Source organism: Sinocyclocheilus anshuiensis, unplaced genomic scaffold (genome assembly GCF_001515605.1).
Source record: "Sinocyclocheilus anshuiensis isolate Anshui unplaced genomic scaffold, SAMN03320099.WGS_v1.1 scaffold292, whole genome shotgun sequence".
Lineage (NCBI taxonomy): Eukaryota > Metazoa > Chordata > Actinopteri > Cypriniformes > Cyprinidae > Sinocyclocheilus > Sinocyclocheilus anshuiensis.
In genome coordinates, this window is record NW_015555757.1 from 942,125 (window position 1) to 957,584 (window position 15,460).

Consider the following 15,460-nt stretch of genomic DNA (forward strand, 5'->3'; position numbering starts at 1 on the left):
AGAGAGAGAGAGAGAGAGAGAGAGAGAGAGAGAGAGAGAGAGAGAGAGGATGAGGCTGAAGCTGTTACAGAGGTAATATTTGTGACAGTGTATTGAACTAAACTCGTTTCAGTAACGGAGATAAGGAAAAGTAAAAGGATACAGAGGCCTGTGTAACTTGGTCTCCACACTGAATGGACTGAGGTCAGGCCACCACTTTGGTTCAAACAAAGGCAGCCACCAAGTAGTCGCATTACTGACAATCACATACCATAACCTAGGATCAAATGGCCCCATTGTGGCACTAATATAAAAAACATGTTGTAGAATGACAAGCGGTGAATGCTTACATGAGATGGGGTCCTCTGTCAATTACAAGACACTCACCATTCAAAAAGAAGAGGAAGAAGAAGAAAAAACATCAAGGCAATTGAATGTGCCATAGAGTGAGGGGTGGACAAGCTGAGTGATTGGAGGACAGGCCGAGGAAAGAAAAGAACAAAATTGCATTCCACAAGCAACTGAGCATGTCTTCAGAGAAATAACGTCTATAGAGGCACAAGAGATGAGAGGAGAAGACGAATAATAATAAACCTCAATTCTGTGTCTGGACTGTGAAATGCTTCTTTTATTGCATGCCTTTTAGTTAAATAGTTTCACAAATCTATGAGATAAAGCAATTACTTTCAAACAAGTCCTGTAGTAACGTATGCATTAAAACATGCTTTAAATACCTTAAAAAGCCATTAATTTTTTGTTGTTTCTTCAATGTAAGCTCATAATGCCACTGAACTCTGACCCTCTGATGGACTCTCCCACTCCCCCCTCCCAAATACACACACACACTGTCACTTTAATCAGTCTGAATAAGCTCTTTTGCACTACAATCATTATATCTGCACTGTTGTTTACTTCACTGGTTTGCACTCTATCTGCCATGCGCCTTGTGCTGCTTTATATATTTTTTTACATTTTACCTTATTTGTATAATTGTATAGTTGTATTTTATATTTAAATCTGTATCTATCTGTATTTATGTTCTACTGTTAGTGTTATCTGTATGCACCAAGGGTCTGAGAGTAACGCAATTTCAATTCTCTGTGTGTATGTGCTGTACATGTGGAAGAATTGACAATAAAGCAGACTTGACTTGACTTGATAATGGTGTAAAATGGCTTTGACCACTAAATAAATGAAAATGCTTCCAAATTATCTATTTTTTTCTAACACTCATTTTTATAATACAAATGAATTTTCTAATTTTTTTTCCCCCTGTGCATGCAACTTATCAAGGAGAGGTTTGAGTAGATTTTGAATGACTAATCTGACTATATTTGGTCATTTTGAAATCTTTTCTTTTTTTATTGAAGTAATCTCATGAGATAGATAACACATTGTTTATATGGAAACCAGGCTGTTTTTTTCCCCCAGATTTTTATTTTTTTAATAAAAATTAAATCATTAGCAATGAAACTCCAATGAATTTCCATGGTGTCATCATCCTTATCATGCTCACCACTGACAAAACCACTATAAGAAAGATGTTATATTGTATATATCTCTTTGTGAACGTATTCTGCATAGTAAATACAATATTTACAAAAATGTGAAAAGTGCATACCAAAATTTTTTTTTACTAGAAATGGGGTCACTGAAAAAGTCCTCAATGCTTGTAATTAACAACAACAACAAAAAACTACCAAAAGATATTTTTATATTAGATTACATTCTTTACAATGTAATGCCCATATGCATCCCCAAATATTATGCATCTTGAATTTGCTTTTGGAAGAAAAGGAAGAATTTTTGTTCCCTTTCCTTTCTTTTCAGAATGTTTTTATTTTTCGTAAGTTAATATTTCAATTGATTCCATAATTAATATATATATAGCCAAAAATCATCATCATCAACAGTAAAAGAAAAAAAAAACAGTAGAAGCTCCAGCAACTGTTCATACAGTCTGAATGAAAGGCACCACAGAAAACCGGATGGCTCACTGGCTCTAGTCCTTCACTACACTGCGCACAGTGGATCACGTGACTCTACTGGTTGTGATGTCTTCTTTCGCTTACTGTCTGTGACTACGCGCTTTGAGAAAAACATGGGCTTCTGCGTACTGTGGAGTCAAACCGACGAGTGTCCTCTCAATATTACCCTTCATATTAGTGGAGGCAGACACAGCGTGACAAAGAAAAGAGGCGCTGATCTGGAGAAGAAGCCGCGATGTTTCTGTTTCAGTTACCCGAGGATGTGCTCTTCCTCGTCCTGTCCTACCTGGATCCCAGATCGCTTTGCCGCCTCTCTCAAGCGTGCAAGAGAAGCTACATGTTCATCTCCAGAGACGCTGTTTGGAGGAAAATAGCTAAAGACATTATTAACACTGGCTTGACACGACAAGGAATAGATTTGTAAGGATTTTGAGATACACTAGCTGTGTTGCTAGCTAATTGTTCTACGCATAGAATAACAGAACTACGTAGACTGCGTAGGGCAACGGGTATTCACAGCAGTCGTGACGTAATAGAAACTGCGTACGTTGAAATTCAGTTCCGTTCTTACGCTGATAGTCACGTGGATGTTGTTTACAGGCGCAACTAGTACGTGAGCGGTACCTCAAGACAATAAATTGGAAAAGTAGGCCTAATATCTATAAGCAGATGAATAGGATGTTGGATTATAGTCAATCTGTTTTTTCTTCGTATTAATTTTTAGATTAGACCAAACTGAACTATCACTTCAGTCACTTTCCACGAATACGAAGTGTGCATTTTGTGAGGACTAATATCGATATGTCTTAAATTTCGCATGCAACCTGTTACCATATAATTCTCTTCGTTTATTATTACAAAAATGTAAGATAAAGTTCTTAAAATGTTACACTTCCACCGACCCAAAAATATAATAATAATAATAAATTGTATTGTCTTAATTTTTACAGAAATATTAATGTTGGGTTTATTTGTCAAGCTCAAAGCTCAAACATTCCACAAAAAAAAGTATTTTAATTATTTATGGAAAATATAGGTTTATGTCATTCATGATGATTTAATGTTTTTGCTTTAAAATGGCTAAATCACACAAATCAGGGTTTTAAACTGGGTGTAGACGTTACTCCCAAACTTTGATGGCAGGGTTGGTAAGATTTCAAACCCCACAGCAAATAAATAGAAAATGAAAAAACTGTATTTAGTTTGATTGAGATTGTGTTCCGAAGGTTAAGCAGAAGGTTAACCACCTTTTAATGACCATTTGTTTTAAAAAAGTACAAGTTTCAGATCCTGTGCTGCTGTGTCCTTTTTGTGGAAAATGTCAAGTCATGAACATTTGCATTATAAGCTCACTTACACCAGCCAAAATGATTACAATATTTTTCATACTGTATTGTAATCACAAATGACACACAAACAAATAGGCTGACAGATCTGTTTATTTTTAAGTTTATGATATAAGAATTTATATGCCTAAAGTAAGTGTGCATATCTGCTAAATAGTCTTCACTGTCTGCTGGAAGGAAAGACCTATAAAGAAACTGCATGTAATTTCAGGCGCATTTTAGTCTGCTTCTAAAGGGGGGCCTGAATACAGCATTTCCTTTATTTTGCCATTTATCTAAAGTAAGCTCAAATAATCTCAACCATCAGTCCCCTGATCATTCTCCAATTTTTTCAGGTGTCCTTCTATTCCTCTTAAGGACAGAGTGAGGGTGTCCCACAACTGGATCCATGGAGTCTGTCGAAAAGAAGTCCTTTTAAAATGGAGAATTAAGTGAGTTATTATTTTATATTGTTTATATATAAGTAATTTATATACACTCTATTTACTTTGGCTGTATCAAAATTGGAAGCATAAATAACTTGAATTTTCTATAAAATAACTAGCCACATGCAGATGCAAAAGTACAATTGCTTGAACGAGTAAAATAAAATGGTTATAATGTGACCCACCCTGTACTTCGAAAGCGAGAAGGGAAAAAAGGAATTTAAAAGTAAGTTGGAAGATGTCATACTTTCATTGTCCAACCCCAGAATACATATTTTTCATACATTTATCCTCTGACTTAGGGTGTGTAGTTGACCTTGCCAATATGGACAAGACATTATTGTGTTTTTTTGTTAGCCTCCTCGTCACCTTAAGCCCCAAGATACAGATTGGACTACAGAATAAACGTGTAGGAGTAATTTCCATTCCTTGATTGTTCGCCCACAGCTTGCTGCCATGGATACAGCTGGACTGTGATGTGCTGTATCTCTCTCAGGCAGCAAATATCAGTGCGTACCATCTGAGAGCTGACGGGGGAAAGTTACAGAACAGTCGAGTGGCCCTGTTCTCCGGACACCAAGAAGACGTGTGCAGATTCACTCTGACAGACACACACCTTATCAGTGCAGGAGGGTAAATCCACGTTCACTGCTTAAAGATCTTTATAATCGTTTAGTCTTTTTTTATTTTTTATTATTATAATTATCAAGTCAGCAAACATATGAACAGATTTGATAAGGAATCACATCTTCAAATCTTATAATATGGTTGCTGTGTTGATTATTATAATAAAGTAAAATAATATTTACACTTTTTAAAAAAAAAATTGAAATTGATGTAATTTCCATTAGCACACAAAGTCTATCGGCCACTAGTATTCTTCGGTTGAATGGTGAAACAGGAATGTGCTAGTTTTCCTTCTTTTTTGTTATTGGGCCACTAGGTATTTCCTACATTTAAACATAGTAAAATATTAACTACAGTAGTTCAGCCATGCAGTGATTCCACACTTAGTGGTTTGATTGTTTGGGATAGTTTGCTTTAAAACACATAACTCTAATTATAATAATAATAATAATGCATTTTATTTATAGGTGCCTTTCAAATCACTCACAGACAGCTTACAAACAGTCATAAAATACAGTACTGAACAATACACATACAGTGAACAGCAAAGCTTTTTTATTATATCTCATTGATGTTTATTTGCTATAATGCCCTTCTTTAATTAAACAAAAAATGTATGTAGTATTGCTACCAATCATTACTCTGTTTGTCTGTTTTTCCAGTGATGGTAAAATAATTGTTCATGACAGAGGAAGTGATTACTCTGTGGAGTATTATGGTCACAATCAGGAGGTGAACTGCATTGACTCTAAAGGGGGTGTGATAGTCAGTGGCTCCAGAGACAAGACCGCAAAGGTGAGATTGTGCACTGTATGTTCTTCTCTTGCTTTAATTTAAGTAAATATATAGCTATGTCCATGACTAGGTGTCTTGCATTAAATTCCACACAGTGAGTGAAAAGAAAAAAAGTGAATTTTGAAAGTTACATGTCCAGTGTTGAGAAGAATTTTGTTACAGGAGACAGTTAGTATGCAATAGTGGGAAGTAAATCTTTTTTTTTATCACAAAGCCCGGAAAACAAACGCTGTAGTCCAAACGAGCCGTTCATTGTAGTTCTTGAAAAGGGATTTTTTTAAAACGAAATATCTCCCTTTGGAGTGGACTTTGAGATTTGTAACTTTCTAGATCTTTTTTATGCCCAAACATACACACTACACACTGACTAAAGTTAAAAAAGTGAAAAAGCATAATAGGACCCCTTTAAATCTGTCAATTTGGAACCAGTTTGGTATGATGTCATAGAATCATCCCGTCATCCTAGCAATGCTATGCACTTATTTTTGAGAAACACCTTGGAAAGACATCAGGAATTCATGCTTCCTATAGAAGCAATGCATTTTTACAACTGGTTGACTTTAAACATTTACTCCTTTTGTTATTCAAAATACACTACCATTCAAAAGTTTGGGGTCATTGTTTTTTTTTTTAATGTGAAAGAAGTCTCTCATGCTTTGAATGTCTCTGAATTTATGTGATCAAAAAAAAAAACTGTAATATTATAAAATGTTGTTACAATTTAAAATAATTTATTTCCATTGTTATATATTTTAAAATGTAATTTATTACTGTGATGCCAAAGCTACATTTTATTCAAACATTTCTTATTATTATCAATGTTGAAAACATTTGTGCTGGTTCATATTTTTGTGGAAACCGTGATATATATATTTTTTATATATATTTAGAAAGTTCAAAATAACTCATGACAACTCTCGGAACATTTTAGCATGGTGATGGATATGACAGTGTTAATGTATTTGGTCTTGGCAGAACAGATCTGCTACGCTGCTGCTGAATTGCTGCTGCTGTTGGTTATTGCTGTAGTTATAGATTATTGCTGCTGCCAATGTATATGGCGATACGGTGCCGTGAGTATTTAAGACATACTGCTGCTGCACAAATAGCATATAAAATAACCCCGTAGCAGATCTATACAGGTGGAGCTGGGGAAGGTGGAGGATTTCAGAGAACTCTGAAAGCGCGCTGCAGGAATCTCAAGTGAATGCTAGCCAGCCATATAAATGCAAGGCAGTGAGCTCATTGGCTGTATATGCAGCACGAACCAATCAGCTTATGCCAAGTCATTTAACTCTCTGAATATCATCAGTTACGTTAACACACCGTCAGCCTGCGCCATCTAGAGTTTCATGACTGAACTATATATTTATTTGAAATTTACTTTTTTGTAACAAAGTAAAACTGTAACTTTTGATCAGTTTAATGAATCTTTTCTGGAAAAAATTATTAATTTCTTTTTTTTAAAAAGCATACGGGAGTGTTAGTTAATGTCTAAATGACTTGTGATTTTTGTACTGTTTGTAATTTCATTTTAGATTTGGGCTCTGACTCCTGATCGATTTGGACAGTGCTTACATACAATCCCCACATATGACAGAGTGTGGTCGGTGGCCATCAGTCCATCTCTATGGTAAGTCTGTACTCATGATTCAGTTGTGCCATGAGATTTGTCTAGTCTTTGTGGTTAAGAGTCTTAATAAGGCTTAGAATATAGTCTACCAAAGACCTTTCTTCCAGTGTTTGATTAATTAAGTGCCGTCAGTCCCTGATTTTGGATATTAGATAAAGTCATGTCGTTCCAAACTTGAATGACTTACTTTCTTCTGTGGAACACAAACTCTTGGTAACCAAACAGACATTTCTCAAAATATCTTCTTTTATGTTCCACAGAAGAAAGTCATACTGGTTTGAAACGACAGGTAAATTATTCTGTGACAGCAAATATACAGTGGCCTGAGACCAATTTAAAATCTGGGATTCAAAATCTAATTTAAACCTGGAAATAAACAGAAAAAAATTTAATAATTTCAATCAAGAAACATTGATGAACACAGAAATAGGATATAGATATTCTTCCGCACAATTTCTAGGTCAAATACAGCCATCAGATACAGATTTTCAAAATGAAAAATGTTGATAGTTCAATTAAACTTTTCTGTCAAATTGTTGTGCAAAATAGAAGCATTTTCCCTAGCAGATTCAGATTTTTGAACAGTGTATTTCTTTCTACTGTATCCGTGATGCTCTTCCAGTTTTTAGGCCGTCCCTTTGTTAGACAGTGTGTGTTTGATTCTGCCACTTACTTCATACTTACTGATTTCCTCTGTTCTTCTCACTATATGAATCACCAACAGACCTGAACATCAACCTTAGCTTTCATCAAAGAGAATTTGAGATCTTTCAAATAATGAATGTATCAGTGGGTTTAAAAGAGCGAGGTGGGGGTGGCGGCATCGTTACGGCTCGTGAGGTGAAGTGGTCATAGACAGGGCAACCCAAAGCAGGTGGCCAGACCCTTTTTTAATACATACTCTTCAATTTATTGCCATGCCATTGCTTTGAAGTAAATTAGTTCACACCTCTGAAATGCAGATGGAGAAGAATGTGATCCCGGCCCCTAAAGGCTTAGAAAGCAGAATTTTGCCCTCTTATGGTGTGAAAAAAGACCCATTTTGTGGTTCTATAATTCTCAAATGTAACCTACAATGTTTTTCCCGCTTCTTAACTCTCACCAGGACAGTGACGATACATCATTGAATGTTTCTTTGTGTTTCTTGACTTTTTAAACACAGAAATGTGTTGAACCATTCAGTTGATAAATCGTTACAGGCTTTTGGACTTTAGCAAGCTGTTTCAGTCTACAACTGGTTAACCGTTTCTCCCTCAATACATCTGGGAAGTTTCCCGATGTGATGAGCTGTTTAAACAAGTGTGGGATGGAGTGAGACAGGCGAAGAGGGAGAGAGAGGAAAAAACCGTGCAGGATATTATGGTGAAGCGGGGTTGCCTTTGCTCCTGCTGCCTTTGATTGCTCGGCCATGTATACTCCCACACGTTTAATGACACGCAGGCACATAAAGCTGTAACACTAGCGCAGAGCCTCCACCTGCCCCTGGTCCGTCAAATGCACCTTCACAGCACTGCTGGAAGAATGGAAACACTGTGCGCCGGGAGACACTAAAGGACACGTTCTCATCTTTTGTCACGACAAGGCCAGCGTGTAGCTGAAGAAAGCCACTGCTACTTGAGCAGATGCAATGGTTCAACACAGTTTTAGTCACTCAGCCGAGTCATTAATCCCCGCAGCCCCGTCTCCACAGCAAAGAATTTAGATTTTAAAGAAAGAGACGATTATCCACATCATTAATTCTCCAATTTGATGGCTGAAATAGCAGGCCTCTGAAACCGATCGCTGGACCCAGATAATGGACCAAACTTCACACATTGACAGTGGGAGAAGTTGATGAAACTGATTTGAAATAAAGATTTGCACCGAACCCATTCCTAAAAAATATAGACAACTGTAAATTTTCATGTATAGAGATTTATTTATACTGTAAAAATTAAAAGGATTGTGAATGTCTTGCAAATACGCTACCATTCATAAGACATTAATGTTTGTATTTAGCAAGGATGCATTAAATTGACCAACAGTGATAGTAAAGACATTTATAATGTTACCAAAGATTCCTATTTCAGATAAATGCTGTTCCCTGGAATTTTCTATTTGTCAATGAATCCTGAAGAAAAAAAAATTGTTTCCCACAATAATATTAAGCAGCACAACCATTTTTCAACATTGATAATAATTTCTGAAAGATCATGTGACACTAAAGGCTGGAGTAATGAAAGGTCTGCTTTGCCATCACAGGAATAAATTAAATTTTGTAAAAAAAATCACAATATTACAGTTTTTGCTGTATTTTAGTTAAATAGATGCAGTCTTGGTGAGCATAAGAGACTTCTTTCAAAAAAATGAAAAAGTAAAAATGTAATTATTTATTACAGTATTTATTTAGCTTTTTTCATATTTTATAACTTACAACTTTTAAGATTTATTATAATATAAATATTTATTTATTCTGAGCTTTTCAGCAGTATGAATCTCTGAACTAACATATAATCAGACATTTAAAACATATTTCTCTGTGGTTCTGGAAGCACAAACCCATTGTAAGAAAGAATTTCCACTTCCATTAATGGATTTTGAATAACTTAGTAAAACTGACATTTGCTCAGGCTCTGATTTGTATTTATTTCTTTTTTAACCTCCCTTCTCGTCTGTTCCGTAACCCTCCCTCCCTTTTGCTGTCGTTTTTTTCCAAGGAACGTTATCTGAAGGTCTGTTAGTGGGATGCCAAATGCCAAGGCTGACTGTCGTCTATCTTTTTGCAGGCACTGATCCTAACCATATCCAGTGGCCCTTGTCCTATTTCTGAGATTGCTTTTTACAATTTTAGGCACCTGGGTTTTTCTCTGCATTTTATCCTTTCATATTGGACCATCTTCTCAGGTTTTTCACTAGTTATATCAGAGCGTAATGTGTGCAAGCGGTGGACAGGACCGGCCCTGTGCAGCTTTGAAGAACTCCACGGTGACTGCATGACTTTCACAGCTGATGTTGCAATGTGAACGCTAGCTCTGAAATTCCCTAAATGGTGTCATATGGCTAGCAGTCCCATCCTTAACTGTGAGACCGCTCCAAAAAAAAAGGCCCCTCTCCCATCGCGAAGGTAATGGGCACTCTGGCTCCCTGCACAGTGGGTTGCTCTTCTGTTCTTCCATTTACAATCTCATATCAAAGAGACAGAAGCGGCCATGTTGAAGGGGGAAAAAAATGGTATTCACAGCAGCCCAAATGATTCCTGATTCTTGATCTGTAACCCGTGAGCTTGACTGACTCACCCCCCCAATTCCCCCATCTCAGTCTAGTCTTTGTCTGCCATGTCAGACTTCAGACTCTCACCCCAAATGTTGATTCATCTGCTTCTCTGCGAGGAAGGGCCCTGATTGCTACTAATGGCCTCTGATTATCATACATTTCTTCTTGAGGACACTGTTTTAGGACCTGGAATGACTTGTTCAGTTGGTAATGTGGCTCTCAGAGGAGAAAGCTACTCTTTTTTTGTTGTTGTTGTTTTGTTTTTTTACTCAACTTTCAGTTGCTGTAATTGGAGCTAAAATTGGTTGACAGTTTACATGGCAATTACCCTGCATGCTCTCTTTCATAACCACCATATGTACTGTAGACTTCTTAGCTCTTGCTTATTCCCTAATCACACAATTTGCGGTCTTATGGATTATTAGAAAAATAAAGTATTTTATTTCCTTATTCCACCAGAGATACTCCCATGTTCATGTTCATATTTGCATGTGAAATCTGGGTGAAATGGATGAAGGCAATACAATGGCAAATAAATTACTTTTCCTTACAAATTTCATTGCTTAATGACATGATCAACTAATTGTCTTTCAAGAAATTATTTTACTGTTCAAAATTATAACTACCGTTAAAAAGTTTGGGGTCAGAAAGATTGAAAGAAATTAATGCCTTTTTTTCTGCAGTAAATTGATCAGTCGTGACAGTAAAGACATTTATTATTTTACAAAATAGTAAATGCTGTTCTTTTGAATTTTCTATTCATCCAATCCTTAAAAATGAATCATTGTTTCCACAAAAATATTAAGCAGTTATTAAGCAATATTAACTATTACATTTTGAACTATATAAAAAATAGAAAACAGTTATTCAATATTGTTAATAATATTTCACAATATTACTATATGTTTGACCAAATTAATGTAGCCTTGGTGAACATAATACACTTTCAAAAACAAAAAAAATGTATTTACATTAATTTATTTTTTATTGTAATATTTGACTCTTTATTATTTTATTACAGTTTTAATGTATTTTTATTAAACAATTTCACCTAAATATTGCAGGCACTGGACATTGAATATCTAATATCCTTCAGACATGCCGTTCTTCACTCCTTGTGTCTGTCTGACCCATCCCATTTAAAGGTCTTTGTCGTTCCCTTTTTACCACTAGATGTAGAATTAGTAGGAAGCACATCTTGTGATAAATAGTTTCCTGTAGTGTCAGACATGACAGATTTTAACCGACAAGATGGGACTTGTTGAGTCTGGAAGAATCCATCCAGGCCTGGGTAACTCTAGCCAGAGTATATGTAAGGTACGTCGGCTACTCTTTCTCTTGCATTTATCGCACACACATGCAGCACAGAGTCTGTCAGTTAGTTCATTAAGCTTGTTTGATATAAACTGGGGTTTGGGTTTGCCTGTTTTTAGCTTGATGTCAGCACTTCACTTGCAGAGAATGTAGAAACGATGTGTAATTGTTAGCCTGAAATGTGTAATTTGGTCTTGTTAATTCCACATGCACATCTCTCTCGCAGATCTTAAGAGAATTATGTTCATTTAGATTTTCGGACATTGTTTAATTATAGTTTAGATGAAGTGGCCTCACTTGGATGATCAAATGAGCTTTTCCTCATTGGCTAATACAAATTGCGCATATATTTGTATCTGTTCATCACCCAGGGAGTTTTTAAACACGGCTAATCAATGTTTTATGCAGGGAATCTAAACACAGATAGCAGATATTGATAATTTTGTGCTTCTTGTATGTTATGATGGGATAGGCCATGTCACGATGGACAGAAGCGCTCCTTCTCTCTAACTGCCTCAAAGAGCACAGTACACACTACCTCAGTAGTCGCAATGAGCCCACAGCGACCAGGCAGGGAGGATGAAAAGGAACAGGGCGCAAGCGTCAAAAAGAGAAGCAACCCCGAGGAGAAGTGAGAAAGGCTTCTTTTTGGGGAGGCCTGTTTTGTTTCGAGTTGGTCAAGCACAACTACAAAGATGTTGCAGGGGTACTGCCTTTGAAATTTTCCAGAGAAAATGATTGTTGGATAAACCGCCCCCAAAACACCACTCTGGCAAACGGAGGGAGCGTGACCTATGACCCTCAGTATGAAAGTACATCGAGACGTACTCCTCTATACCACCCTAAGCTCACCCCGCCCCAATTTCACCCCCTTTGCTCCACCTCATTCAAGCAAAGAGAAAGAGAGAAGGAGAAAAGAGTGAAATTCATGTCATTCATTTTGCTTCTCATCTCTCTCTCTCTTAAGGCTGGGACGGCGAGCCGTGTCTTAGGAGTCAAGAATTCAATTAGTTAAAAAAGGGGAAAAGAAAGAGTCTGCAACAATAAAGCGATAACGGACAGAATGTGCGTTCCCACACGTTAAATACAGGGCGCTAACTACTGAAAGCACAGCATGGGAGCTATAGCCTCTGACTGCAGGTGGTGTCCTGAATAATTGCAGTCAATATGCCCCTTCTATGCAGGCTTTGCACAAGCAGATCATTACACACATGCCACATACAGGTGTTCTCCAGGCGCATTTGAGATGGAAACTTTTGTTATTCCTTAAAAAGCATTTTTGCTCAGAAGTTAGCTGGGGAGTTCTACTCTGTGGCTGTGGTGTAATGCACGACTGTTTGTGTCTTTCTTAGACAGACAGAGTTAAGTCCGTTGACATAAAAGTTCTGATACATTGTCACAATACTAAAATAGATCATATTTAACTTAAAATAGCATTTGTTGACAGTGAAAATTTTAAATCTGTGTCAAATCTGTTCTGTGTCAGAATGCTTCAGCATTTTGCTAAGCAGCCTGTAGTTCCAAATGGGAAGAAAGGGAAAAAAAAAAAGATTTAAATTTCCAAATGGAAATAACAGTACTAGCACAAGTGGTGCAGATCCAGGGCATTATAAATGGAGCTCAAGACTGTGACCGAAACGGTAAGAAATGTGACACAAAATGTGACAATAATTTAAAATCTGCTTGGATGGAATGTCAGGTAAATAAAGCGATATCAGTTCGGTAATAAAGCTTTCGGTATCGTCAGGTATCTCCTCCTATATCTTTCTGCTGTATGGAAAACAGTGGGAGCCGTGATGTGCAATTCATGAACAAATTACTCAAATTGTTTTTTTTAATGATCAGTCAAAAAGATTCACAGTTTCAAACTCGAGTTCGCAATTTGAATTAGATCGTTTAGAGCTGCTACTAGGTTCACAACTGATTCCCCTGTGATTTCCAGTGAGTCATTTTATGGTTATGTCTGTTTAATATTCTAATTAAACAAGAACCATTATTTGTGATTAGAAATACATTGTCACAGCAAAATATTGGTCATTCTATAGCATAGTGAGGTAATCTTTGTTTTAGAGCAGAAGCCTGTTCACACCAAGGACAATAATTATAAAGATAATTATATTAGCTTCTACACCAATGGACCATAACATTCTGTTACTATACAATATAGTGCGTGCTGCATTTTTGTCATCTGCTACATTAAATGCTACATCTGCTTTTTTGTCATCTGCTACATTAAAAGCTCTTTGAAATCAAGTGGATTCTGATTGGCTGTCAATGTTTTTATCTTCATCAGCTGGAAAAAAAATCTTCTGAAAATGATTCCAACAACTTTGTTCTTCTTTGTCATTATGGTTATAGCTGTGGTGTGAACTTTCCTATTATCATGGAATTAGAATGCTTATTAAAACTTTATAGTTACTGTTCTAGTTAACATCCTTGGTGTCAAAATGCATTAAAACTTTAAGGTAAATGGCATGTTGGAGCCATAATATTTAACTTTTTTTTTAAACCGGTTTGTCATGTTTATGTTTATTAACTGTTTTGTAATTTGTAAACAAAATTGGGCTCCTAATTGTTTAATTTTAAGAGTCTTTTATGGCTCCCTAGTCATTTTTTATCTGATGTCCTGATAAATGTGTAATTTAATTAGTGGCAGGTGATGAGGTCTGCGTAAACTAGCTGCTGACTTTCTCATGGCTTTTTTTTTTTTTGTGTGTGTGTATTTTTTTATCTAAATTGATGTGGTGCTGTTCCACTCCGCTAAGCAAAAGGTGGTGTATGGAATGTTCCTCTGACCTCAGATGCAGGGGACATGAACAGAAAGCCAAAAGGTCTGTGAACTCGGGTGTGAGCTGAACAGGGGGGCGAGAGGGGGTTTTGGGGGAGCTGGGCTGGAGAATGGGGCAGGAGGGTCGACACAGAGGGGGAAAGAGATTCAAACATATTTAGGGACTAAGATGAAAGCACTCTAACATCCCCTTGAACAAAGCCAGGGGTCAGCTATAACAAATGAACAACATCCACTGCACGGCCAATGCATGGGGGGTTAAACTCCCTTTGAACCCTGTCTTTACCCATGGGCCTTTAAGAGAGACTGAGATGAGTCAGTAGATTTATTTCACTGTTTAAAATATTTTACTAATTTATTATAATCATTGCACAATTAATGACAATTTAACTATCATATTTTTAATTTAGTATTATTTGATTCTTTTTTCCATTCTTTCTATTACTTTTTAGATAAATAGTAATTGAAGTTTTGATTTTACAACACCTTTTCTCATTTATGGTATCCTCTTTTGTGTGTGTGTGTGTGTGTGTGTGTGTGTGTGTGTGTGTGTGTGTGTGTGTGTGTGTGTGGTGTGTGGTCGGTCCAGGTATTCCCTACATTATGGGGATCAAATGTCCCCACAAGTATAGTAAATATTTTTGTTTACATTTCTGACATTTTTGACATTGTAGGGACAAAATTTCAGTCCCCATGAAGAAAACAGTTATAAATCACATACTTTTTTTTAATTGCAAAAATGATTTGTGTGAGGGTCAGGTTTAGGGGTAGGGTTAAGCTTAGTCTTGTTCTTTACATAAATGTTGTGTATGTGTGTGTGTGTGTGTGTGTGCGCGTGTGTGTGAACCAATATGATAAAATGACTCTATTGCTGAGAGAGGACAATCAAAAAAATTATTACAAAAAAAATGGTAACATTTAAATTAAGTGGTTTTATGCTAGTCAGTATTATTTAACATAATTTAAATCCACTTAAATTCATTATTTTATACCAACAAACTAATTTATATTGGTTACTTCAAGTAGAAATTAGTCTTAAAGGTTACAGTTGCAGGTTACCACTTTTTACTAGATTATAAATGGTTTTAATAACAAGGGCTTTTTGTTTTTTTGTTTTTGGACCAAGCTGGTTTAGGTGGTTGACCTTCTGGACAACCAGCTGGTTAGAGCTGGTAGGCCACCATGGACCAGCTAACATGCTTAAAATACAGCTTGACTACTTGACCTGGTTTTTCTAGTAGGTGTGTCTCATTTTGCTTGGATGTAAAGCTGTGTACACTATATATATATATATATATATATATATATATATA

At 36.4% G+C, this 15,460-nt stretch overlaps 1 protein-coding gene across 1 annotated transcript in view; it reads left to right on the forward strand.

Moving 5' to 3' along the window:
* Positions 1 to 1,895: 1,895 nt before the first annotated feature.
* The window catches only part of LOC107673945 (F-box/WD repeat-containing protein 4-like), a 35,451-nt gene continuing 21,886 nt past the window's right edge, over positions 1,896 to 15,460 (forward strand). Inside the window, exons 1-5 of the mRNA XM_016467793.1 lie at positions 1,896 to 2,387; positions 3,649 to 3,744; positions 4,186 to 4,371; positions 5,028 to 5,160; positions 6,699 to 6,793. Of these exons, the coding sequence (XP_016323279.1) occupies positions 2,203 to 2,387; positions 3,649 to 3,744; positions 4,186 to 4,371; positions 5,028 to 5,160; positions 6,699 to 6,793 (695 nt within the window). The 5' untranslated portion in view covers positions 1,896 to 2,202. The remainder of the gene's footprint in view (positions 2,388 to 3,648; positions 3,745 to 4,185; positions 4,372 to 5,027; positions 5,161 to 6,698; positions 6,794 to 15,460) is intronic.